Raw genomic sequence first — 26569 nt, 5'->3', positions numbered from 1 at the left:
CAGAGAAGTGCATGGATCTATAAGAATAATCTGGTAGGGGGCACCTGGGGGGCTCAGTCGTTAAGCATCTGCCTTCGGCTCAGGTCATGGTCCCAGGGCGCTGGGATCGAGCCCCGCATCGGGCTCCCTGCTCTGTGGGGAGCCCACTTCTGCCTCCCTCTCCCCCTGCTGTGTTCCCTCCTCGCTGTTCTGAGAGAACAACACTGCAAGCCTGTAGGTAGGAAAGCAACCACGTTTTGTTAGAAACCAATCTTGCACTGTGTGTTGACTAAAATTTAAATTAAAAATCATGGTCTTCATTATATTAGTGTCGGGTCGTGGTCAACAAGTACAGTACCATGTGCCTTGTGGCTACGGATGAAATGCCTCACGCGTTTGCAGACACACGCGTGTGACCCGCCTGTGTGGAATTTGTTAACTCTGTGCTGGGGGTCGAGGAAGCAAAATCACCGGGCACTTCTGTGTGGAGCAGACACACCAACTGTGGGAGACCTCCTGCCTCAGATTGCCGAATCTGGCGGTGTATTCCCTAGCTGGCCAGCTGGTTTCAGCTGTGAAGGGCGTTTCCTCGAGAAGCACCCCTGAGCAAGGGCACCTGCAGGTCGGGTCTGCTCCAGCGGTGCTGGCGATGACATGGAGGTCTGAGGGCGGCCCCTGCTCCGTTTCCAACAGAAGCGCACTGCCTGGCAAAGGCCACGGTTTGCCAAAACCTAGCGAGCTGGTAATTAAGGAGGAGAAAGGGTTGTGTGAATCCCTTCACCTCTCCGTTCTCATGTAGGGCAGTTATTGGCTGAGAAATGGACTTCACCCGACTGACACTTTGGAGCATCCGAATGAATGAAGAACCGTGAGGGACCAAGTGAGACTAGACTAGTGTGTGGCTTGGCCGCCAAATCTTAGTTTAATCCATGTTCACTTGAGTCCTAAATAAAATTACTGCCAGCCAGCAGAACCTCCCTGAAGTATTTGCTGTGAGAACGTCTGGGGAATGCGGGGTGTGGGGGGCGGTGTGCAGGGAATGGCGACCCAGAGGTGTGCGGGAGACCAGCAAGCCCCTGCCTGAGACTGGATCTCTCTCCTCCAGAAGGAGACACGCTCTGCTGTTCTCGCTGCTGCGGTCAGTGCAGGCCAAGTCCGTCCGGATTTTGTTTACTCCTGGTCACGGTGCCGTCCTGCAAACACGCACTGCCCCGGGAGCAGCGAGGGGAACAGCCTCCAGGGGCTTCGGTCCAAAGTCTCAGTCCAGAATCACTCCAAGCCCTGACCCACGGGAGCCCGGTATCAACAAGTCCTCCTCGTGCAACGGGAGGGGATTCTACCTGGGGGTTCACAGCGATCCATGGTAATGTCTTTCCGAACATTGGGAAAGACCTTCCAATTGGGTGAACCGATATCCCACACAGAGAACCGCAGGAACCGTTTTCTCTGCAGCTGCGCGGATGCCCGTCTGGTGGGACTCCTCCCAGTGCTGGAGCCCCTCCACCCCTCCACCCCTCCACCCCTCCACCCCTCCACCCCTCCTGGAGCTGCTAAGGCCTCTGCCTCTGCCTCTTCTGGGAAACTGCTTCTCTCTTTCCTTATCTTCCTCACACTGCAGGCAGCACCCCTGTTCCTAATGCTCTCTCTTTCTCCCGGCTCTCCCCCACAACACTCGGGTTCCCCAGGCCCCTTCCTGCTGCCCCGCCCTGAAGTGGCCGGCCTGGTTTGCGTTGGCCCCTGGGGCCAGCTCTCGGGGTAGGCTGTTTTTCAGTTCCTCTGCTGCCTCAAGGCCTTTACACAAGCCTGTAGCCAGGCCGGAGTTTCCCAGTCCTCAGGAGCTGGGGTGCCCCTGCCCCAGGATGCTTTCCTGAGGCCCCAGGAGCTGGCTTCCTCCCCCCCACCCCCGGAGCCTGTTGGCCCCTGAGCAGGAGCCCCAATGCTACTGTCCCCAGCTGGGCAATTCTGGAGGGGAGTTGGGTGAGTATTTCTGGGGCCCACAGTTGGGGGTACCCCCCAAACTCCCTGCAGCAACTACTTCTCACTGTAAGTGTGCTTAGTATCATTTGGTCATTTTGTGATTGACATGGAGATGGTGGCATCGGCTGTTCCCAGGGGGAGGGGTGGCCCTGGGTACAGGGCTGTAGCCGGGGACACTGCAGACGCCTGACTCCCTCAGCTGCGGCGGCTTCCGTGAGCAGTGGCCAGTGTCTGTGCGGAGCTCAGCCCACCCTGGGGTCCCCCCTCCCGCATCCCCGCCAGCACCTGCTCTCACATGGCCCCTCTGTGGGGATGGCCCAGCATCCAGCCTAACCGACCCTCAGGGCTATCAGCGGGATCACCACGGTGCGCCACCTCCCCTTCTAGTTCCACATGCCTCACTTCCCGAGCGGAAGCCCAAGCCTTCCCGTCTAGCAGGTTCTGACAAGGGGAATTGTGCTCCTTCTAGAGCATCAATGCAGCCGGATTGTCCTTGTGGGAGATGGTCCTCCTCGGCCCCAGGGGCCACCCGCTGTTAGCATCTGCAGCCGTGTTCAGGGAATGCACCTGTGTACCCTTCCTCAGCCTCCCGCTGTCCCTTAACCCCAGGTCAGGCACTGTCCTCACTGACATATGAGCAGCTGCTTCCTTCCAGCAGCCAGTTCTGTGCCTGGGATGGGCTGTGAGTTAAGGCCAGACTGGATGGAGGGTCCAGGCCACACAATGCCCTCATGGGCACCCTGAGAACCTGCTCTCCACGCCCGGCAGGGTGTCAGGCCCCCTTCATTCCCAGCAGCCCAGAGAGCGGGCCACACACTGCTGCCCAGGCCTCAGGGCAGGCCCCCGGACTCCCTCTAGCAGTGATGGTGGTGGTTGTCAGGCCCTGGTTTGTACCATGCTGTATTTACCTAGAAGATGTTTTTTATTTAAAAAAAATCCTATCGGGGTGCCTGGGTGGCTCAGTGGGTTAAGCCTCTGCCTACAGCTCAGGTCATGATCCCAGGGTCCTGGGATTGAGCCCCACATCGGGCTCTCTGCTCCTCAAGCAAGGAGCCTGCTTCTCCGTCTCTCACTGCCTGCCTCTCTGCCTACTTGTGATCTCTCCCTCTCTCTCTGTCAGATAAATACATAAAATCTTTTTAAAAAAATCCTATCGGGGCGCCTGGGTGGCTCAGTGGGTTAAAGCCTCTGCCTTCGGCTCAGGTCATGATCCCAGAGTCTTGGGATCAAGCCCCGCATGGGGCTCTCTGCTCAGCAGGGAGCCTGTTTCCCCCTTTCTCTCTGCCTGCCTCTCTGCCTACTTGTGATCTCTGTCTGTCAAATAAATAAATAAAATCTTTTAAAAAAAATCCTATCATTTTAAGGGCGCCTGGTGGTTCAGTGGGTTAAACCTCTGCCTTTGGTGTGGGTCATGATCTCAGGGTCCTGGGATCGAGCCCCACACCAGGCTCTCTGCTCAGCAGGGAGTCTGATCCCCCCGCCGCCTGCCTCTTGGCCTGCTTGTGATCTCTCTCTGTCAAATAAATAAACAAAATCTTTAAAATTAAAAAAAAAAATCCTATCATTTAAGGGGCATCTGGGTGGCTCAGTGGGTTAGGCCTCTGCCTTTGGCTCAGGTCATGGTCTCGGGGTCCTGGGATTGAGCCCCGCATAGGGCTCTCTGCTCAGCGGGGAGTCTGCTTTCCCCTCTCTCTCTCTGTCTGCCTCTCTGCCTACTTGTAATCTCTATCAAATAAATAAATAAAATCTTTTAAAAAGATCCTATCATTTAAAAACCCATAATTTTTTTTTTTTAAAGTAAGCTCTGTACACAACATGGGGCTTGAACTCATGACCCAGAGATCAGGTGTCATGTGGTGTTCTGACTGAGGTGCCTCAATGTAAGCCCCAATTTTTAAAAATCACACCAGAAAAATTGCCTTTGCACATTCCCCTTCCATGGCACTACTACGGTCTTGCTCCTTCTCATCCCAACCTTGCCTGGGCCCCATGGAGCCTTTACTCAGCCACGCAGGAGGGCAGGTGCTGCTCTTAGCGTTCTGTCCCTGTGGCGTATCTTCTCTGTGACTTGGAAGAACGGGACTGTCGGGGCGCCTGGGTGGCTCAGTGGGTTAAAACCTCTGCCTTCGGCTCAGGTCATGATCCCAGGGTTCTGGGATTGAGCCCCACATTGGGCTCTCTGCTCAGCGGGGAGCCTGCTTCCCTTCCTCTCTCTGCCTGCCTCTCTGCCTACTTGTGATCTGTCTGTCAAATAAATAAATAAAATCTTAAAAAAAAAAAAAAAAAAGAACAGGACTGTCCACAGGGAGAAGGCGCCCTGCAGTGTCCATCAGCTGCCAGACTCCCTTCGCTGTTGAAACGGCTTCCTTGGGGTAAGTTCATCTTTCCAATCATTTGGAAAGTTATTCCTGGTCTTTATCTCCCCAGCTGTCGCCCTCCCTTCCCTCAGGGCTTTGCCAAGTGCCACTGGACTTCCCTCTCCCACCATCTTTTGGTCCTTTTGTCTTCTTTAGAATTCTTGGGGACTCAGAGAACTTCCCTGCCCCTTGGCCCCATGTCTCTCTATATCTCCCTATCAGAGTCTCTGGCTTGGGTTTCCCAAATCCTGCCCTTTATTCCTAGAAATCCCCACTTACGCAGTGACAGGCCAGGGTATCGCGATGATGTGATTTCCAGCTGGGGACCTAGCTGTGAGGGGGAAGGCAGAGGCTTGTGTGTCCCTCGTGTCACACAGCACACCCCCTCCCCAGCCCTGCCTGGTATGGGAGGCCAAGGGGAAGGCGCCCTGGGGTCCTCCTGGCCCTGTCACTGGTCCCTGGATGCTCACCCAACCCCCTCGTGTAGGAAACAAGGCAGTGTGGTAAGCCACACGGGCTCAGCCCCGCTGGGAGTCGGAGTTTTGAATTCTGCTTCTCCTTAGCAGGCTGACCGGGGCCAGATGTGTGACCCTCCACGGCCCACTTCCTTGTCCACCAAATGAAGAGTCATGGTGATATCTTTCTCAAAGGGTCTTTAGGAGGATTACATCATACCCTAAAAGTGCTTAGGACAGGCCTTGCACACACCTGGTGATCAGTAAACATTAGCTCTATGTGCCAAGCATCCTAGCAGGGATGGGGGGTGGGCAGAAAGAGAGGCACAGGGACCCTCAGGAGAGGAGGTATTGAGTGAAAAAAGGTAATAATGGAGTGTGAGGGGTGAAGAAGGGGTCTGAGAAGGGAGGAAGAGAAATCAGGAGGGCTTCCTGGAGGGTGTGGTGCTCTAAAGATTGAGCAGCACTCCCTATACAAGAAGGGAAGGAGAGTAGTTGATGCAGAGAGAGCCAAAGACTTAGGAATCCAGGTGAGGAGGGAGCAGCATGATGGGATGAGATGGGGACACAGGAGGGGACCACCAAAGGCTCCAGCCTGTGACAGAAAGACATTGAAGGATTCCAGGAATGGAGTGTCCAGTCAGATGTGTCCAGTTAGAAGCTCCTGTGGCTCTAGGGTGAAGAATGGGAGCGGGGGGAGGCTAAGACTGAGCAGGCTAACCGGGTTAGAGGCTGTGAGGGGACCCCAGCCAGAGGGCAGCCCAGCGGCAGGGTGGGCAGAGCTAGGAGCCAGGAAGCCACAGGATCTCAGGGCTCGGTGAGTAACGAGGAATGAGCTGTGGCATGACTCAAGGCTGCTGCTGCGAGCAGTCGGGTGGATGGCTGTGTCTTTTGCCCAAAATGGAAATAACAGAGTGGAATAGAATGGAAGGTGGGGGTGGGGTGAGCTCCATTTGAGACATGCTGGTTTCAGGTGCCAGCAGCCCCATTGGAGACCCAGTGTGACCTCTCACACCGAGCAGAAAATGAGAGGATGGTGGGTGAGCCTGACCTGCTCCCCGAGCCCGAGGAGGGAAATGTCTCCCTGAGTCTTAGGATTTTAGCCACACTGGGCTTCCGTGCTCTGCCCGCCTCTGTGTTTTTGACTGCATGGCTTCCTGATGGTGGGGGTACCCTGCCGCCCCTGACTTTGGTCTGAATTCTTCCTCTGCACACAGTCCCCCAGGCAGCACTGGCTCCCTGGCCTGGGCTCCCTTGACCCTGGGTCCTCCATGCCTGCAGTGGTGAGGGGCCAGACCCGAGGCCAGCTCTGATGTTTGCTAGCTCAGGGGGCCATCAGGGTTGGAGAGGAGCAGATGAGGGACAGAATGGCTGAGCTGGAGGACATGATTGCCCCGGGGGTGGGGCGGGACGGGAGAAACCCTGGGAACATCAGGTCGGGCAGGGAGGCTGAGGCTGCCTGGCCTGCACCTGTCCTTGCTCCTCCTTGTGCCCCCAGGAAGAAGGAATGAGGTGTCAGGGCTGTAGGAGGTAAGCTGGAGAGAAAGGGGAGGGTGTGGTGGAATGGGCAGCGGGCCATGCAGCAAAGAGGCCCACTCAGCCTGGTAAACGTCCCTCAGCTTAGAGAAATGGCGATCACAGTTGACCTTGGCAAAGGCAGGGGGCTGGGAGGGAGGGCAGGTGAGGTGGAGACGCTGAGTGAAGGTTTCTCTTCTCAGAAGTCAGAGTCTGGGACAAGGAAGAGGGCAGCGGAGGAAGGTGAGGAGGCCTCTAGTGGTATGGCAGCCTCCTCCCTTTTAAAACAGGACAGACTAGACACCCGTGGGCTGCCAGTTCAGAAGATGCAAGACCTGGCCTGGCCAAGGGGAGGAGGACAGAAGGAGGTTCCTGTGCAAGGTTGGGCTGAGACCAGCAGGAGGGCTAGGCCAGGGGTCGTTTCCCTACCGCCCACGTGGAGAAGGCTGCCACGCAGGACATTTAAGGAGAGGGCTAGGAGCTCAAGGGAGCCAAGGACCAGATGACAGCCACCCAGTCCTCAAAGGCAGGGGACAAAAGGGCAAAGGGAACCAGAGCTGGTGGATAGAGATAAGGCAGCCAGTCTGGGTGCCGGTAACCCCTCAGGGGATCAGCAGGACGGTTTCAGCCCCAGGCCAAGCTGCGTGCTGGGCTGGGAGGGAACCGCTGGCGGTTCTTGAAATCCGCCTTGCAGGTGCCGGCTTTCCGCGAGCAAAGGTTGGAGGAAATGGGTCCCAGAACAGGCAGAAATCTGGGGAAGCATCCACAGGTCGCAGCACCGACAGGGCTTCAAACCAGTCACGCTTACACCTTGAGGGGCAGAAACAGCCCCCCAGCTGAAGTGTGGCTCCCGGATGCAAGGGAGGGGACAGATGCGGGGGAGGGGGCTCCTTTTTCTCAGAAGCCAGAAGACAGCTAGAGCTAGGGGGTCTGTGTCTGGAGGAGACTGAGGTCAGAGTCGGGGTGGCGCGACCCCGGGGGCCCAGGAGGGCAGCAAGTAGAGGCCTGGACCTCACAGGTGGGTGAGGGCTTTCCTGGGGGCTGGAGCATAACTGGCCGGCGTCCTGGACTTGGGATTTCGGCTCCGTCTGCTCGAACCCTCGGAGCGCTCCAGAATATATGAAGACGTCCCGGGGACACCTCGGTCCCGGGTCCCTGGGGGAAGGCCGTGAGAAGCCCGCAGCCGACTCCACACGGCGAACGTAAGGAAAGGAAAGCCGCACTCGGCAGCCAACATCAGCCGGCGCCGCGCAGCCGCAGAGGAGGCGGGGCACCCAGGCCCCGCCTCGTATGCTAATACGGAGGCCCACCGCCCCGCCCCCGCCCGCGAGTCGGACGGGCCCAACGCCACGGGGTGTGAGAGGCTACCAGCGCCCGGCCCCGCATCCGCGGAGGCCGAGATGGGGCGGAACCCCTGGTCTGGGTCGTTCGGGCGGCGGTACAGTGCAGGAGCGGCCAGAGGACCACTAGGGCGTCCTCAAGCCGTGGCGCCCCCCGCAGGAGCGAAGTGGTATGGCCCTCAGGGGCGGGGCCCGGGTCATGTGACGAGGCCGCGGCCGCCATTTTGTTCTGCGGTGCTGGTATTTAGAGCGCAGCGGCTGACGGGCCGGGTCGCCTTCGCAGCCGCCTGACTGCTCCGCTCGTGCTCGCTTGCCGTGCCCGGCCCGTCCTCGCCCCCGCCTCGGCCTGCTGAGCTCGCCCTCTCCCCACCCGCAGACATGTCCGAGGCCAAGAGCGGCCCCGAGTACGCCTCCTTTTTCGCGGTCATGGGCGCCTCGGCCGCCATGGTCTTCAGCGGTGAGCGCCGCGGCAGGAGGGACCCGGGAGGCTGGGGGGTCCGGGGCGCTCGGGGCTCGTGCTCGCATCTCCCCAGGGTTCGGGGTGTGACGTCACGCTGACGTAATTCCGATCTGTTGGGGGGGGTCCCGGGACTCACGTGACAGCGGGCGGGGGTCGGGGCCCCGGGGACTGCGGAGCGCAGGGCTTGCGGGCTGGGCTGGGGTGCAGGTCCCCGGGGGTCTCCCGGGGATCGGTAGCCGGCAGCCCTGCCCCTGTCGGTGTAGGTGCGGGGGTGGGGCGGCGGCGCCGCTGCCATCTTAGCCCTAGGAGAGGCGGGAGGGAGGCTGGGGTGGGGGCGCGCGGTCCTGCGCCTGCTCCGCACCCCCCCAATCCTGCGGGCAGGTGTGACATCACACCTCGGAGAGCTCCCCCGACGCGGGGCCGGCCTTGTTCGGCGGAGGTGGGGGCAGGGGATGGACGAGGTCCTGGCTCTCCCCTCCAAGGTACACAGCCATGGCCCTTTTGGCGACCCGCACCCTCCCACCCCCGGCGGGGGTCAAGTGGGTTTGCACCCAGAGGCAGACGCTTCTAGTTAGGGCCTGTCACTGTTTCCCAGTAGTCCTGCGGGGCGTGTGGACTGCTTGGGAAAACTGGGCTGAGGGGTTGGTCCTGAGAGCTGGCCGGAACCCAGAGGTGGGATTGTGTGGAATGGGGTGGGGGTCTGAACAGGCTCCGGGCCAAGGATGGGTGTCTGGGAGGCAGGCCAGCAACGACACTGTGTGTGTGCGCCCACTTTCCAGGAGTGTCCCTCTGGGTGATTGAGCGAGGGTGGCTGAAGCGTCAGCGTTGAGGGGATTGGGCCTTTGTCTTTAGAAGGAAGAGTGTTGTAGATTAGGCCCCAATGAATGAATGAAAGGATGCTGTGACTTCCCTTTCCCGAGGCCCCAAATTGGGGAGGGCTCCTCTAGGTAAAGAGAAGGGCTTTCCAGGTTCTTGGTAGCACCCCTTCTTTTGAACTTGGGTCTTGACGGCCATGGACTGTTGAATTCAGTGAAAACTGGCCTATCTGGGAGAAAGGCACGTGGGCCAGGCCCAGGAATGTGGGACCCAGGAAGGTTAGTCCTTCCGCTGCAACCCTGTGGACTGGTCTGACCTGGTCTCCTCTCGGCCTTCTTGGGTAGGTCTGGTTTTTGGTTTTGATGACTCCGCCTTGCCCCACCCTACCTGGTGGACTGGGGAGGCTCCCTGTGCGAGAAGGGGGAGGGTTTGAACTCCAAACAGTCTCTGCTGACTGTAAACACTTGGGGGGTAGGGGCCTGGGGACTCTGCTCCCTCCTCGGCCTCCCTCTGCCTGGGCCTGTCTGCCAGTCATGAGTTGCTGAGTGTGCCCTGCCCTGCCCTTCCCATCACGTGCAAGTAAGGGGTCATTTGTGGTGGGAGAAGTGGTCTGGACTTCCCCTTCCCTCTCAGGCAACGCCTGCTCTTTCCACATCTGCAGGGGCTGCCTACTTTCCAGCACTTCTGAGCGGGCTGCTGTGACCCCCTCCCCCAGCCTTTTCTGCTCTTGGCCTCCAGAATGCCTTCAGAGATTCTGCTTTGCCTGGCCACCTGTGGGTTCCTTGTGGCTGTCGGTCATTCATTCAGCAAATCTTAATTGAGCTCCTTCTATGTGCCCGCACGGAGGAACATCAGTGAAGGACAGGATATTCCTGCCCCAGAATTCCTTGAGTTCGGGCTGTCGTTGCCTGTTCCTGAAGCTCTGAGTTTGCCCCCAGCCCTTTATCTGTACCCCGCTCCTGGCCTGCCTCCAGTCACCAGGTACATCTCTTCCTCTCCTAGAACCTGATACTTTCAGAGGGAGCCTGACCCAAAAGCAGGTCTCTGGAAGTTACTGAGAACCAGGTATCTGGAAGTTACTGAGAACTGGTCTAGGGTTTTTTTTGGTTGCCCCGGGCCCCTGAGGACGGGTGCTGCCTGCTCCAGTGTGCCCAGTCTCCCTCCCTGCTTCCCCTTTTTTTCTTGTGACAAAAGTCCTGTCGATTCTTTCTTCATCGGGTCTTCCACAGGCCGTTGGTTGCTCCTTTTCCGTAATCTCTCTTCCTCCCTCCTGGCAGGCACCCTGCCTCTGGTGCTTTGTTCCTGGAACTGCCTCCTGATCGCAGGCTTTTCTGTCCTCTGCTCGGTCTGGGACCTTGTAGGGCTTGTCTCCAGAGCTAGCACTCAGGGCCTGGCCTTTGTGGACACCTGCTGCTGCCCAGGCCAGGCTGCTTTTCCCCTCGTGCTCAGCCCTGTTTTCTTCCCTTTGTTCATCTTGTTGCCTCCCCACCTCCAGCCACACGCTCTTCTGCCACCTCCTGGAGAAGAGCCCCGCTCACTTTCCACGTCTGGCAGTGTCCTGCTCCTGGGATGCTGACTTCCCAGTAATCGGCTTCTCACTCAGTGCCACACATCTCCTGTGCTCTCCACTTGAGGAACGGGCCATGGCGCTGGCCATGTGCACGCATGTGATGCAGCCTGATGGGGTGCTGGGCCTGCAGTAGGAGCCCCCAAAATGCACTGCGACCAGGAGAGTTCCGGAAAAGCTTCATGAAGACCAGTCCTGAGCCACGGCTCAGGATAGTGCCGAATTGCCCAGGCGTGGTGGTGTTGGGTGCCTTTGGGACCGAGTGGCAGAGGCAGTATAGGTCCCTCTGCTCCCACCCCTCCTCTTTCCTCTTTCTGGTAGCTCCCAGCCTGGTGCCATGTTGGTGGATGTCTCCGTTCATGTCGTCTGCAGTCCTTTTTGCTCACTCATACTTCTACCCAACGTCATTTTCTCTATGGAGCCCTTCCCCAGACACCTCCCCCCCACCGGCCTCCCCACTCTCCTAGAACATGCGTGGAGGTGCCATGTGTGTCCTCACCAGGCTTGGAGCCCTGGGAAGCTAGAGCTCCTTGGACCTCCTCACTGCTCAGTGATGAGCATAGAGAGTAGACCTTTTTTGTGACCCAAACAGATGAATAAAACGTGCAGAAAAATGGTTGGGATTGTCCTGGTCTTTTCCACCTCTGAGCCATGTTAAGCTCTGCTCAGGCAGTGCGGTGAGACCCTGGGAGACCCTGCGGGCCCCCCTGTAGCTCTGTTCTGTGCAAAAGTTGCTCTAGACTTTGAGGCCAGGAGAAGGGAACTTTGAAGACAGTAGCACCCCCTACCGAGCAAGAGGGAGGAGGAACAGCATCAGAGGAGACAGGCCACCCCAGAGTTTCCCCCCACTCCCATTACTGGAGGCGCTCAAGGCCTCTGTGCATGCCAAGGGCTCATGGTCTGCCTGGGTGGTGGCTCCCTGTGCCCTGTCCTCTCCTTGGCTCGCCCTTTTTACTCTGGTTCTTTAAAGAGATTCTTCCCAAACTCCAGGGTTCGGGCCTGCTGTGTGGCTGAGAAAGCACTCGGCCTGTTGACAACAGATGCTAGCCCTCCTGGAGAGCTGGAAGCGGTGGGGAGTGCGGGACGCTGTGGCCTGAGCCAGGACTTGCCAGGCCAGCTTTCCCTGACCCTGTGGTCAGGCCCTGTGTGTAGTGAGAGGGTCTTCCAGCGTGTTTTCCCTGGCTGGAGCCCCAAGGCAGACAGGCTGAGTCTGGCCTGATACTGGGCTGCTGAGATGTAACCACCTTGTGCTTTGTCAGGCCATTTCGGACCTGAATGTCCATGACTCCAGGCAGTAAAAAGGTGTCCGGAATCTTCAGCAAGTCTTAAGTGGCACAGTTGCCCGTTTCTCGGTGTGACGGGGCTGCTGGACCTGTCGCAGCTCCACCTTGGAGGCTGTGGGCAGCTGCATGGAGGCTCCCTGGGAGGTGGGGCCTACCCCACCTTCACAGCAGAGCGGCTGCGCACATAGGCGACAGCCACAGGGGCCTCTGGTGAAGGAAAGAGCTATCTGGATTCCTTGTGTGCCCAGTGGGGGCTCTTGCCCCTGAGGGCCACCTCCCACCCCTGGCTAGGTGCCAAATTCATGTCCCCGTTGTGATAAGTTAGGGTGTCCCTCAGCCATGCCAGAGCTACTTCCAGGGACCTGACCCCAAGTATTCTGAGCTGACCTGGCTTCCCCGCTCTCCGCACAGCCCTGGGTGCCGCCTATGGCACAGCCAAGAGTGGCACCGGCATCGCAGCCATGTCCGTCATGCGGCCAGAACTGATCATGAAGTCCATCATCCCAGTGGTCATGGCTGGTATCATCGCCATCTACGGGCTGGTGGTGGCAGTCCTCATCGCTAATTCCCTGAATGATGGCATCAGCCTCTACAAGTGAGTGCTGGCTCCCTCCCCGCCTGTGCTGCCCTGTCTGGGGTCAGGCCATCGCATGGGGTCAGGAGGGCCAGGGCGGGGGCGTGGGGCGGGTGGTTTCCCCAGCAGGCTGCTAACACTTCTCCCGTGTCCTCTCCCCCAGGAGTTTCCTGCAGCTGGGTGCTGGCCTGAGCGTGGGGCTGAGTGGGCTGGCGGCTGGCTTTGCCATCGGCATCGTGGGGGACGCTGGCGTGCGCGGCACGGCCCAGCAGCCCCGGCTCTTTGTGGGTATGATCCTGATCCTCATCTTCGCCGAGGTGCTCGGCCTCTACGGTCTCATCGTTGCCCTGATCCTCTCCACAAAGTAGCCCCTCTCCGAGCGCACCAGCCACAGAATAGGATGTAAAGACCATTCCCGCATTCCAAGATGAACAGCCTGACACACACGCACGGGGCAGCTGCCCCCCCAGTAGTTGGTCTTGTAAATGCGCAGTGTCCTAGTGCCCATCGTCTGTTCCCCCTGGCCTTGCCCCCGCCTGCCCCGTGCCGTGGACATCTGGGCCCACTCATTACCCATCCAGGCCCCCGACCAGTGAGGACGCAGGCCTCTGCCGCCCCCACTCATCCGCCCTAGAGTGCTCTGTGTATAAGGATGAATTAGAGTTGTCATTTTCTCTTCACTGGATGTTTATTATTTATAAAGATTTGACCTGTTCATACGTCTGTGGAGCAGCCCTCCGTCTCCCAACTATATAGTAATCTTAGGTAGTGTTGCGTTGTGGGGTTACCGTCTGTTCTGAGACTCGTTGGATGGAACCACCCTTCCCCAGCCCCGGCTGCCGGGGCCGCGGGGCCAGAGCGCTGGGCCTGCCAGGCCCGGAGCCGAGCCATGTCCAATAAAGTTCTCGGTTGTGACTGGACGCCTGTGTGGACCGCTTGTGTGGGCCCCCGGGCTGGTGGGGGGAGGGAGGGATGGAGGCGGGACCGGAGACGAAGGGCGCCCGTCACGTGGGTGTGTTGGTCACGTGACCAGTCTGAGTCAGCTGAGGGTCACGTGGGTGGAGGCCGGGCTCCGCGGCCTGCAGTCGGCCGGGTGCGCGGGGAGCGGGTTCCGCTGCGGGGCCCCGGGCGCCGCCCGCTCGGGTGGCTCACGATGCGCGGCGGGCAGGACGAGGCGCGGGCCCCGGTGCTCCAGTTCACCAACTGCCGCATCCTGCGAGGCCGGTCGCTGCTCAGGTGGGGCCCAGGGCCCGGGAGCTTCTCGGGCGCGGGGCGGGGCGCTGCTTGGGTGAGGCCCAGGGCCGGTAGGGCTCGGGACCGGGAGCTGCTCAGAAGTGGGGTGCGGAATCGGGAGCTGCTTGGGCGCGGGGCCGGCCGCTGCTGAGGTGACGGCCAGGGCCGGTGGGGCTCGGGACCCGGAGCTCTTGGGCGCGCGGCCGGGCGCTGCTAGGGTGCGGGGCTCAGGGCTGGTCCGTGTTCGCGTGGGCCGCAGGGTGCGTGCCGGGTAGGAGATCTTAGTCCTCTCCCCGCCTGGCTCTGGCCACAGGGAGGATTTGTGGGTGCGCGAAGGCCGCATTCTGGACCCCGAGAAACTGTTCTTTGAAGAGCGGCGAGTGGCGGATGAGCAGCGGGACTGCGGGGGCTGCATCCTAGCGCCCGGCTTCATCGACGTGCAGATCAACGGTGCGGCCTGGGGCTCCGGGGTGGGTGGCGACCCAGAGGAAGTGGTCTGGGCGCTGTGCGACCTTCCTCTGTGTGGCCGTAGGTGGATTTGGCGTTGACTTCTCTCAGGCCTCGGAGGACGTGGGCTCGGGGGTCGCCCTGGTGGCCCGGAGGATCTTGTCGCACGGAGTCACCTCCTTCTGCCCCACCTTGGTCACCTCACCACCCGAGGTTTATCATAAGGTGAGGTCCGGCTCCCAGTCTGGAGGAACGGGGCCTCCGGAAGCAGCCCCGCCATGTTTTTCAAATGCGTGCTCCCACAGACCCCTCTTAGCCTGGCGTTTGGCCTCACCTGCTGGCCTCCTTCCACGGGGGGCCAGCGTCCCGCCCCTAGGCTTTCTCATTCGGTCGTTCCCCCACCGGCAGAGTGTCCCTGTCTCTGCAGCTGTCCCCTAGGCCTTCACTTGTGCTGCCCCGGTGTCCTCCCCAGCCACATGTCCTTTCCACGCTGCCCTCTGGCTGCCTCTGGGCTCCAGAAACCCATTGCTGGGACTTCTGATTGCCGCACCTGTAGCTGCTGGTCAGGTTTATCCCCTCCCCCCGCAACCTGTCTGTGCTCTGTGACTCCAATTGAATGTGCTTTCCAGAAAGAAGCTTCACTGTCTGCCCAGCTACACTAGTCCATCCTCTCTGCTGCTCTCATCTACCCCGACACCCCTCGCTCCTTTCACTTTGCCCGTTCCCATGAAACTGTGTTCATTTCCGTGCGGGTTCTCTGGTTTTATTCTTTACCTTATTTTATTGTCGAGTGTTCTCTCTGCGGTCGCGAATGTTCCTTCTTCCCGAGCTCTTGGAGACCAGAGTGTGTTCCTTGTGCCTCTGGACTGCTTGAAGCTTAACGAGTTTTGAAAAGCGTGGCTGTTCCGTTACTGGAGTTGAGTTTAGGGAGGGGGCAGTTCCGCTGTGATCCCTCCTGTTCGTTCCAGTGTGGTGGTTTTCTCCAGAACCGGCTCCTTACTGTGATGATGGGTCACATTGCCCGTCGTGGGGTCCCTCCTGGATGTGTGGGCCCAGAGTCCTAGCTGGGTGTTGGGGGAGGTCGGATGTGGGCTTTGGGCCTCTTAAATTCATCTGTCAGCTGGGGACACGAGACAGCCTTTACTTTTTTCTGATTCTGTTTCTTCGAGTCTAAGTTGAGAATGACGGCCGTGTCTGTGTGTTGGGGTTAGGGCACTCAGCACTGTGTGTGGTCTGTAGTAAGCCGTTGGTACACTGGCAGCTGTGGATATCTTTCTGGAAGTTTCCCTAGGCCTCCCATCCCAGAGTCAGAAGTTACAGACTAAGCTCCGTGTGCTGCTGGAAACCAGCAGGTGGTTCCTCGTTTTCTCTCCTGGTCATCAGTCTGCGCTTTCCTCGGCTTGGAGCTGAGGAAGGTGCCCACCTTATTGCCTCTGTGTTCTTTGTCCTCCCCCTTCCTGGGCCTCACCAGTGAGGCTCAGTGACAGTTCCCTACTCTCCCAACTGCTGTCCCTGCTCCAGGTCCTGCCACAGAGGCCTTCAGGAGGTGCAGGACTCAGCTCACTCCCCCTGTCCCCTCCCCATTTGTGCTCAGTGTGAACCCCAGCCTTCTGAGCATTCCCTCCCTACCTGCCCGGGCCTCTGTCTTTTCCCTAGGCACATTCCAGACATTCTAGGCAGTTCTTTCTCCTGTCTCCAAGCCCTCTGCCTGGAAGGCCTTTGTCGTGTTCTGTGTGTTGCTGCTTCTTTGGCTCTACTTTCTGGTCACACACCAGCCACGCTTTCCACAGCACATCTGACCCTTGCCACACAGATGATGAGGTGGTCTTCTACAGGACAAGGGGCTTCTGGACATGGGGACTTCTAGCTTATGTTGTCTTGCTAGAACGTGTCACCCACCATAAACGTTTGCAGGTTGAAGGCCTTAGCAGAAACTAGAATTTTGATGGGCATGAATGTAAAAATTTGATTCCAATATCGTCTTAGAAACTACAGGACTGTTCCCTGGGATAACCTCCCACCCCCCAATAGCTCACACTGGGCAGAACTGGATTGCTCCTTTGTCAGAAGTTACCCAGATCTTTTGTCATTGTGTTCTGGTCCCCTGAGACCATGTGGTCCTTTTCTGGGGTCTCCTCTAGCTTTATGCTTTGATACTCTTCCAGGAGGAAGATCTGTTTGTGTCCTTCTCGGCTTCAAGTCCATCATATGCTTCACCAAGATCTAGTACCTTCTTGTTGGCAGGCAGACCTTTGCCTCTGGCCCCACACACCCTCTATCCTTTGACCTTTCCCTCTGCTTTCCTGTCTGGAACATGCCTTATTTTCTCTACCTCTACCCTGTCGTTTATGCTGTTCTCCCCACTTAGCGTACCCTAGTTTTCCTTGTGAGACTTTGTTTTGTTTTGAAAGGTGAAGTAAATCCTGAGTGTCTTGTTAGGATTTCGAGTTCTGAATCTGAGACTTGGGGGTTAGGGGGGTGGAGGTGGCGCCCGTGAGCCCAGGTGGGGAGAGCAGCCAGCAACGGGCACAGCATTGCGCAGGTCCCCTCTTCCTGTGTGTCATTCCCGGGGGAGACTCTCTGCAAAACCCCCTAGAATGTCCCACACAGTGTCCCCCTGCAAAGACAGGCTTCACCCACAATCCCATCCTCCCCTTGGGTTGAAGTTACTCCCCTCACCCCTCCTCTCACAAGAACCTTGTGTCTGGTGCTGAGCTCCCTCGGAGGACTTAGGAGAAGAGGACAGAACCTGACACTCATCACAACACAGTCTCCCGGTGGAATGTGGATGACAGGCTTCGTGCTGTCCCATATAGAGATGGGCAGGTTGAAAGCGGGGGGTCTAGAGGACGTGTCCCAGAACTGCCCAGCCTCTGACGTGCAGGCCCACCTGTTCCAGGGGGGAAGAGATCTGTTCTGGAAAAACTCAACCGTTACCTTCTTTTTTTTTTTTTTTTTTTTTTAATTTTATTTATTTATTTGACAGAGATCACAAGCAGGCAGAGAGGCAGGCAGAGAGAGAGGGGGAAGCAGGCTCCCCGCTGAGCAGAGAGCTGGATGTGGGGCTCGATCCCAAGACCCTGAGATCATGACCTGAGCCAAAGGCAGAGGCTTTAACCCACTGAGCCACCCAGGCGCCCCTACCTTCTTTTTTCTAATCTTCAGTGAACTTAGACCTATCCGTGGCTGGTTAGGAGAGCTAGCAGCCTTTGCCCCCACGGACTCCCATCTAGAGACCGTCCCTTTCAGCTCGGGATGCTTGGAATTTGCTCTCCTGTCTCTAAGTCCATGCTGGGACTCCTGCTTCACTTCTCTGTTTAGGGCTGCCTAAACAGGCCTAAACAGTTAGGCCTTCTCTGTGTCTGCTGCCCAGCCGAGGAGCAGAAGAAGCCCCCATCCTCCCTACACAGCTGCCCGCTGCCTTGGGGAGGTCCGTCTGCAGGACTAGGTGGGGCCTACTCCGCACGTCCCATTTTCTTACCTGGCTGCTCTCCTTTCCTTGGAAGTCCTGCTCTTTGTTCCCTTAACTCGTGACTCAACTCCGGGCTTCCTGCCAGGAGCTCACTCTTCTTTCAGGACATCTGGACACGCCACGTGTCCATCAGTGTTGCCTTCCTGCAGCAGCCTCCGGGACCTGTTTCCCAGCACTGGCTGCTGGCCTCCCTGGGCCGAGCTGTGCCGGCAGCTCCCTTACTGTCACCTGAGGGGCTCCCCGAGCGTCTTTCCGCTGGGCGTCCATCCCCCATCCTGGGTCGTCTTCTTTGCTGGTTTTTGCCTTCTCTCTGGAGCACATCTCCCTGCTTCCTCTGGAGGAAGAGATCATGGGAGGTCGAGTTTTCGAGATCTTGAAGGACTGAGAATGTTTTTACTCTTTCTTTTTTAAGTTTGATTTATTTTATTTTTTAAAGATTTTATTTATTTACTTGACAGAGAGAGAGATTACAAGTAGGCAGAGAGGCAGGCAGAGAGAGGGGGGCGGAAGCAGGCTCCCTGCTGAGCAGAGAGCCCGATGCGGGGCTCGATCCCAGGATCCTGGGATCATGACCTGAGCTGAAGGCAGAGGCTTTAACCCATTGAGCCACCCAGGGTGTCCCGAGTTTGATTTATTTTAGAGAGAGCGCCCACGACGGAGGGAGAGGGAAACAATTCCAGGCAGACTCTCTGGTGAGCGTGGAGCCTGACACGGGGCTCGATCTCACGCCCTCAACACCAGGACTTGAGCCGAAATCAAGAATCAGACGCTCAACCGAAGGGGCCCCCCAGGTCCCCCTGTTTTTACTGTCTTGATTGGGGAACAATTCTGTGTTAGAAGTGACTTTGCCCTAGAATTTTAAAAGCATTGCTACATTGTTTTCTAACTGCCAAGGTGGCTCTTGAGAAGCCAGAAGCCGCCCGACCTCTGATACTTGGTGTGTGACCGATTTCTTCGTCTGGAGGCTTATGGAACCTTCCCTTTGGCCCTGGGTTCTGAAGCCTGAGGGGGACACGGGCGGAGCCCGGAGGGAGGTCATCCGTGGTGCTGGCCTGCAGCACGGCCTGGCTGTCTCAATCTGGTTTTCGGTTTTGTTTGCTTGTCTTGAATAACTTCCGTGTGACTTTCTGCCCCGTTTCTCTGTCGTCTCCTCCTGGGCGCCATCATTCCCCTGCTGGGCCTCCTGGATGGGTTCTCTCGTTCTTCCCCTGACTCTGCTTTCGGGCTGTTTGTTCCCTTGTTCTCCTGCCGTCCTTCTCTTGGGTTCGGTTACCGGCTGTTTGAGGTCAGGTTCTAGCAGGCTGCTGGGAGTCTCAGGCCTGCAGAGGCTCCACGGAGGCCCCCTTCGTCGAGGTCCCTGGTCAGCGGGGACAGGCCTCGCTGGCTCCATGCTGACCGTGTTAAGAGCATGAACTTGCACTTAACTGCAGGGTGTGTGCACCTCGATCCACCTCCCGTCTGGACACCTTCCGGTTTGCTCCAGCTGCTTGCCGGGCACGTTTGGGACACAGCTGCTCTTTGATGGCGTGTCTGTTGTGGTCCCCCCGCTCCTCAAGGTGCCAGGCGTGGCCAGGACTAAGGCAGTGGGGCCGCAGCATGGCTTCTGTGTGCAGGGTGTGTCCCCCGTGTGCACCTGCCCGCCTCTGCCTGGCATCCGTTCCTTGGCCTCCCTGGACGGCTCTGCTCATCTCCCATCTTGCAGGTCACGCGAGGTTTCAGCCTCCTCCGAGTCAGTCCCTTTATCCTGCCCGGGATAGGGGAGCTCCGGAGGTGGGCGTGTTTATCCGGGACTCTGCTGTCCTGCAGGGCTCCCTGTCCGCTTCCTTCTCCACATTCCTTCGTGAGAGAGGTGTGGGCTGCGAGGCCTGGCTGCTTGTCTGGTCCTGAGATGGATCATGTGAGCACCTGTTACACACGAGGGACCTTCCTGATGGCATTCAGCTGGGACGCGGCTTGTCCGAGCCTCCAGCCCCATCCGCACCGAGCTCCCCTGCCGGCGAGCCCCTGCTTCTGCGTGGAGCGCACGCACTCTTCCTGCTTCCAGCCATGCTTCTGGTTCTGCAGCTCAGGAAGGCCAGGCCTGTCACCCTGTCCGGGTCCGGACCCTTTGAGCATGCCACCCACTGTGTCCCAGCTGCTGCCTGGTCGGGGGCCGCCTGGAGGGGCCAGGACCGTGGGGTGGCCCTCTGTCCATGTGCCTGCCCTCTGCACAGGAGCTCCTTCCTCCTCTCCCGGTCGTCACAGGCAGCTGCTCTTGTGTCCTCCATGACTCCTCCCTGTCTGGACGGTTCTGAGTGCTGTGCTTTCCCTGACCACGGTTGGGGACCTTTGACTATCTTCTAATACCTGAGGGAAGGCCACTGGGGGCTGATCTCTGACCTTGGCTGGGATGTGACCTCTGGGCGCTGGGCCATAGGGGGCAGGGCTTTAACAGCTGGTTCCCCCCAGGTCCTTCCTCAGATCCCCGTGAAGAGTGGTGGTCCCCATGGGGCAGGGGTCCTCGGTGAGTGGCTGACCCTCTCCCTGCCCCCACCCGGGGAGGCTCCTCGGGGACCTGTTGGCAGCCCCTCCCCCTCCAGAGGCCCAACTGGGGAGGGAGGTCGGGCAGGTGACGGGCTGGGGTGGGGGCTGTGCGGCAGGAGGCATGCTGGAGCCATCCGCCCCCCCCTCCTCCCAGGGGTGCACCTGGAGGGCCCGTTCATCAGCCGGGAGAAGCGAGGTGCACACCCTGAAGCCCACCTGCGCTCCTTCGAGGCCAATGCCTTCCACGACGTGCTGACCACCTATGGGGCCCTGGACAACGTCCGCATCGTGACTCTGGCCCCCGAGCTGGGCCGTAGCCGAGAGGTGATACGGGCCCTGGTGGCCCGGGGCATCTGTGTGTCCCTAGGTGAGGCGGGCCGCCTCCAGGCGTGTGTGCACATGGGGGGTCCTGGGCTGGGTATGTTGTTTGAGTCCTGGTCCCCCATGCAGGACACTCGGTGGCCGACCTGCAGGCCGCGGAGGAAGCCGTGCAGTGTGGGGCCACCTTCATCACCCACCTCTTCAACGCCATGCTGCCTGTGAGTCGTCCCCCAGGTGGGGGGGGCGGGTACAAGGGCTCCTGCCCTCGCTCAGCTCACGACTCCAATCCCTGCCCAGTTCCACCACCGTGACCCGGGAATTGTGGGGCTCCTGACCAGTGACCGGCTGCCACCAGGCCGCCACATCTTCTATGGGATGATAGCTGATGGCACGCATACCAACCCCGCGGCCCTGCGCATCGCCCACCGGGCCCTTCCCCAGGGTGCGTGACAGGGCGGGCTGGGGGCGGCGGGGAGTGCGCTGTGGGGCAGGTCTGAAGCCCCTTCCTCCCACAGGGTTGGTGCTGGTCACTGACGCCGTTCCTGCCCTGGGCTTGGGTGATGGCCGGCACACGCTGGGGCAGCAGGAGGTGGAAGTAGATGGACTGACAGCCTACGTGGCAGGTGAGCGACTTGCTTGTCCCTGCCGGCTGCCCCCACGAGAACAGGCCCTCGGCCTCTCGTGGGATGTGGGCGTGCCCTGCCAGCCCACTGCCCACCCCCCACTGCGTGTCTGGTGGTCTCTGGTCCCACAGAGCCTGCACTCTCTGTTCTCAAGGCACCAAGACACTGAGTGGCAGTATAGCTCCGATGGACGTGTGTGTCCGGCATTTCCTACAGGCCACAGGTCAGTGAGGCTGGTGTGGGGTAGGGGGTGTGTGTGCGTATGTATGGGTGGATGTGTGCGTGCATGGAGGGTGGAAGCTACATTTGGGGGAGGTGGGAGGGAAGCACGGAGACCACCGGAGCCTCACATCCACAGCCCTCGTCTGGCAGAGTTTCCTAGAGGATGAGCACTGGGAACGTGTCTGAGGTCCCCCTGCAGGGAGCTCCTGGGCAGGGTAAGACAGTGGCAGGCAGATGGCTGGGACCCAGGGTGACGGCACTGAAGCCGTGGCACCCAACGGGAGAATGGAGCTCAGTTTACCCACAGCTTGGGCCTTGGTCTTAGACCCTCTGGGTTCGCAGGCCTTCATGGGTCCACAGCTAGGGAGATGAAGTGTGAGAGGGTCAGAGCTGTGCTCTGGGCTTCTTAAGGGGGTGGGCCTGTTGCGGGGAAGGTGGGCAGGGGTGTCTGGTAGAGACTGTGGTTGGCCAGGCCCTGAGGGATGCTTGGTAGTGCCGTGGGGCTGGGGTTGCATCTGGGGTGTCAGAGCTTGACATGCTGTTTCGAGCAGGGAGACAGGCCGGTAGCTGGGGGGATGATGGGGGGGGCAGGAAGAGTGGGGTTTAGTCATATGGCCTCTTGAGGGGTAGCAGGGATAGAAAGGCAAGACTACGTGACTTCATCGATGCGCAGGCTGCTCCTTCTTTGTGGGGGTGCCCTTCTGGGACCCCAAAGGAGTGGGGGGGGCCTGCGGGCCTTTGGGTCCAGAGCATCTGTTCAGGGGGAGGGGAGGCCGGATGGCCCGGGATGGGTGAGCAAGCGAGCAGGAGAAGAGTCCCCAGCAGCGCCCTTAGACTGGGGTGCGATGGAGCCTCGTCACCCTGCTGCAGAACCCTGGCAGAACCCAGTTCCTAGGCCTTGGAGCTTCGGGGCTGTGGGCTGGGGGAGGGGCTGTGGGAGGGGCTGCCGGCAGAGCTGGGGCAGGCGTGGTCACCCAGTTGTGTCCCCTGAGCAGGCTGCAGCGTGGAGTTGGCCCTGGAGGCTGCGTCCCTGCACCCCGCTCAGCTGCTGGGGCTGGAGAAGCGCAAGGGGACCCTGGACTTCGGGGCTGACGCAGGTCAGGGCCTGGTGTGGGCTCCCGGGCCTCTGAGGACTTGGGAGCTCCCGCAGTACTCGGGATGGTGCAGTACAGGGCAGGTGGGGGCTTCCCTGTGTCCAGGTGGCCTTGCCCACCACCACCTCCAGCCTGGGCCCCTTTTCCCATTAGGCCAGGCTTCCTGGCGAATGAGACGAGGCCTGGTGGGGGCTGCCTGGGCCTTTGTCCCGTGTACCCCACCGCCAGGAACGCTGGCTCCCGGACCTTGGGCAGCCTGCGAGGGGTTGGGGTGCCCTACCCAAATCGTGTTGCCAGCTTCGGTTTCCCCACCAGCTCCTGGGTGGCTGTGGAGATGGGAACAGAGCTTCTCTCAGGGGTAATGAAGCTCCTGGGAGCTGGGTGGGGATGGGGGTGCCTGCGCGTTCCCCTCCCCACCCCCACCGCCTCCTCACCACCCGCCTCTGACCCAGACTTCGTGGTGCTCGATGACTCTCTCCACGTGCGGGCCACCTACATCTCGGGCGAGTTGGTGTGGCAGGCGGAGGAGGCCAGGCAGTGACCGAGGACCACCGCCGGAAAGGACGCCCAGCCTTAGGCGGCCGCTGTCAGGGCCGAGCCGTGGAGGAGCAGGTCTCCAGGGAGCGAGTGGGCGCCCTGCCCCAGGTGGAGGCCTCCGCTCAGGAGGCAGCTGGATAAACACGCGCCCGGCAGGGACTTATCTGGTCTCCGAGTGTTGCTTCCAAGCAGGGCGCCGTCACCTTGGTGGCTCTCTGGGTGGGGGTGTTTGTGCCTCAGGGTTGGGAGTGGGAGTGGCTGGATTCTGGCTCATCCCAGCTCTGTGGGGGCCCCTCTCTGTGACGCAGATGTGTCCGGGGCCTGAACACCCACAGGCAGAGGTGCTGCCTGGACGTGAGTGGAGGGTGAGAGGGGAAGCCCTTGGCTCTAGTTGAAAAGCGGGACAGGAAGGGGCTTGGGGACAGCGAGCGCACACAGCTTCAGAAGTTCACGTGTCGGGACCGAGGGAAGGGCTAATTCCTAGGATTTCAAACAAGGAGAGAACTGGTTGTGGAGCTGAGTTAGTAGTCTGGGCTGGGAGGAGCTGGGTGTGGGGGGGCTTTGGGTGGGCAGTGTGGAGGGCTCAGAAGGCTGCTGCGTGACAAAGTTCCAAGGACTCACTCTGCACCCGTGAGTTGGGCGGCAAAGTCGGGGCCCGGGGCCATAGTGCCGGGTGTGGGCACAGTGCCAGGGGCTCCTCCCAGCCTTCAGGAGGAATCCGTGCCAGCTTCAGGACCCCACTTTGCCTGGCAGTAAGTGCAGGAAGCAGTGGCCCAGGCCCCCGAGCCCGTGCCGGCTGCTGCTCCTTGCCCAGCCCGCAGCCCTACCTCTTTGAGCCCTAGCAGTAATCAGGGCTTCACTTCTTTTGGCGTTTTTTCTGAACAGCCCATTCTGACTCAACTTCTGGGTTGACATGAAAGACCTGTTTGCACCGTGGTGGTTGCACAGCTTGGGGGGACCCTGCCTGGTGCTGATGGGCAGGTTGGGCGTCAGCAGTGTCCCGAGCCCTGCACTTGTTTGCCCGTTAGTGTCATCCCACAGCTTTCCATGTCCCTTCGGTCCTGGCAGTGGTGCCCCCACGTTGGGAGCGTGGGCTGTCGCATAGCTTTGGGGAGCCATGCAGGTCCTGAGGACAGCCGTGACATGGCACTCAGAGGGCAGGGGTTGGTGTAGCCCCAGATCAGGGTTGACTTTTTCCCCCATTGTCTGCTGGGGTGGGCAGCCCCTTCCCTCTTTCTCATGGCTGCAGTCCTTGGAATAGGAAGTTGAAGGCGAGTGTCCCAGGACACTGTGATATGTGGCTTGGCCACCATTCCCCTCCTCTGCCCCAGAGCCCTCTACAGGAAGTGTGTCCGGGTCCAAAGTGACAAAAATGGCCACAGATCCCAGTTGTGTTTGAGGCTGAGCAGCTTGGGAAGAACCATCGCCATGAGGCAAGGGTCAGGAGATGCCTGTGGGGTGCAGGGACATCTTAGGCCTAGCAGGTGACGGACAGCTCCTGTAAGGCAACTGCCTGCTCCCAGGACCCAGGGGCAGTGCCGCACCGGACTACTGGGGCTGCCCTGGTTGGAGGGAGCAGATGAGGGTCTCCAAAAACACATCCAAAGCTGAGCGGTGGCACTTGCCTTGTTTGGGGCTAGGCCTGACTCTACATGCACTAGCAGCGTGACCCCATTCTTTTGTGCCAGAAATCTAAAGGAGTTTCCGGTGTGTCATCCCCATTCTCAGATGGGCAAGGGGGCCCCCGATTGCAGAGCTAGTGAGCTTCAGAGCTCGGGTTTGTCCTGGCCACTCTACCCTGGGGCCCTCCCTTACGGGCTGCCTCCCTGGGTGGAAGAGGTGGGAAGGACTGGTTGAATGCGGGGTCGCAGAGGTGAGGCACCATGCTGGTTGGGAAGAGCGCTCCAGGCAGGGAGAAACTACCCCACTCAGTTCCAATGGCACAGGCTTGGTGTCGTGGTGGGGACCTCCGGTCACCCTCCTGGGGAAGGGGTGCAGCCTTCTCCACCACTTACCTGACTTTGCTGCTCCTAAGAGCAGCTCTGTTCCCACTAAGTTCCACCCCTGTCCCAGCTCCCCCACCCTGCCAGCCCCCATTCCACTTCTGAGTCTGAGGCTGCGGGGTTTCAAACAGAAGGTGTGCTGCCATTCTAAGTTAGACCCCGGGCAAGGAGACTCGGGGGGGTAGGGCTGCAGCGGGGCAGGCGGGGAGCGGGGTCTGGAGACAGGTGAAGCGGAGGGCCAGGCTGCTCTGGTGTGGGTGGACACTGGGCTGCCAGGGCTGTGCCTGAGTTACTGGTGGGCGGGGGTGACGTCCACTGAGGTGGGATCCTCGGGGAAGTGACCTGGCGTGCAGCCCGCACCTTCGCGGCTTGCTATGTGCTGTCCGTGAGCCGGGGGACCCTGTGCAGGGGCCGGCGCGTCGCGGCTCCCCGGAGTGGGGCGAGGGCCCCCTGGTGGCCGTGCCTGGGAGTCACGGAGGCGTCCCCTGCAGGCCACCACCCCCCCCGCCCCGAGTGCGCCAAGTGCCAGGGTTCGAGGCCAGGCGCTGAGGCGTCCCTTTCGAAGCCTCGGGCTCCTTATCGGGTTGACGCGCCCCGTAGGCTCCGGGCGCAGCGTTCGGGCGCTGATTCGTGCAGAGGATCTTGGTGGTCCAGACCGGAGAAGCCGGCTTGGGGAGGCGGGTGGAGGGGGGAGACAGTATCTACCGCGGTGCGCTGGGCGCGGTGAATCCGGCCCGAGTCTCCCCATTGCGGGGCGGGCCTGCGGCCCAGGCGCCGGGTCCAAGCGGACCCGCAGGTCGGGTAAGAGCTGCGGCGCGGGGATGCGGTTTGCTGCTGGGGGCGGGCCCCTGCCGGGGCCAATCAGGAAGGCCGTGCGCGCGGACGCGCCGCTGCGGAGCAGCTGGAGCGCGCGTCCGCCCCGACCCAGTTCGGGATTGGGGGACCCGCCGGGAGCCGGGAGTCCTGGGCCGCGGGGCCGGGCGGGCACAGGGGAGCCGGGGGCCTGGCGTCCCCGCTTGCTGCGACGCCACTGCACCCCGGTCCGCCCGGCTGCCTCTGTGCGCTCCTTCCGGCCCTCCGCTCCCCTCCCTTCTTCCCATCGCGGGCCTCTGCATCCCTTGCGCCCCAAGCCTCCTTTCCCCGCCCCGCCCTCGTTGGCGTTGGGGAGTTGGGTGTGGGGCTGCCCGCCGGCCCCCTTACACTGCCTCTCCTGGCCTCGCCCCAGCTCGGAGCGTATCCGGTGTCGGGGTGCGGGAGGTACAGCAGGGGGTGTGGCACCGGGAAGGTAGGCAGAGGGCGGCTTCCTCCCTTCGCCTCCTGTCGTCCCCAGGCAGCGCCAGGGTGGGCGGCAGCCTCGTGCCCAGGGCGATGGCCATCTCCGGGTCTTGCCTGCCTCCCACTCCCCCACCATGAAGAGCTTGGTGTGGTCCTTCACTGTGATCCGACACACCTTGTCCTACGTTTATGTCTTGATTTGTGTCATCACGTGGAATTGTACTTTGCGATACTGCTCTGCTGGTAACTACTTTTTAGTTAAGCAGCCTGAAACGGAAAGCTGCCTGGGCGGGGACACGGGGAAATGTCTCTACTTGAACAAGGTCCCCGGTGTTCCGTAGGATGGATGGTTCATAACGTTAACCAGATCCCATAGAGGACCAGTTGGGTTCCTACCCACCCCTCCCCCCACCAACCACCCACGCTGCCCCCAGGAGAAGGGACCATGGAGTGATGGGCAGGGAGCCCTAGGGCCCCAGATGCTCCAGCGGGTCTA

General features: G+C 60.2%; 2 protein-coding genes across 5 annotated transcripts; both read left to right on the top strand.

Moving 5' to 3' along the window:
• The first annotated feature begins 7836 nt into the window (after positions 1–7836).
• On the top strand, positions 7837–13243 carry LOC111156039 (ATPase H+ transporting V0 subunit c). The gene is made up of 3 exons (XM_022516611.1): positions 7837–8080; positions 12161–12344; positions 12487–13243. The coding sequence occupies exons 1-3, from the start codon at positions 8002–8004 to the stop codon at positions 12689–12691; spliced, it is 468 nt and encodes a 155-aa protein (XP_022372319.1). The 5' UTR covers positions 7837–8001; the 3' UTR covers positions 12692–13243.
• A 150-nt stretch (positions 13244–13393) lies between these two features.
• On the top strand, positions 13394–22954 carry LOC111156077 (amidohydrolase domain containing 2). 4 transcript variants are annotated; one of them, XM_022516671.1, is made up of 11 exons: positions 13394–13559; positions 13870–14006; positions 14089–14228; positions 19924–19978; positions 20153–20365; positions 20449–20537; positions 20617–20761; positions 20835–20942; positions 21097–21165; positions 22160–22261; positions 22711–22954. In XM_022516671.1, exons 1-11 carry the CDS (start codon positions 13477–13479, stop codon positions 22797–22799), a joined length of 1230 nt encoding a protein of 409 aa, XP_022372379.1. In that variant the 5' UTR covers positions 13394–13476; the 3' UTR covers positions 22800–22954. The 4 variants fall into 4 exon arrangements, with proteins under 4 accessions (XP_022372379.1, XP_022372378.1, XP_022372377.1 ...); XM_022516670.1 differs by having other exon boundaries at positions 20835–21015; positions 21074–21165; XM_022516669.1 differs by having other exon boundaries at positions 22160–22777.
• The last annotated feature ends 3615 nt before the right edge of the window (positions 22955–26569 follow it).

This window comes from Enhydra lutris, unplaced genomic scaffold (assembly GCF_002288905.1).
Source record: "Enhydra lutris kenyoni isolate GAN:26980312 unplaced genomic scaffold, ASM228890v2 scaffoldscaffold45, whole genome shotgun sequence".
Taxonomy (NCBI): domain Eukaryota; kingdom Metazoa; phylum Chordata; class Mammalia; order Carnivora; family Mustelidae; genus Enhydra; species Enhydra lutris.
Note: the sequence above shows the minus strand (reverse complement) of the source record. Positions and strands in the feature narration are given on the sequence as shown.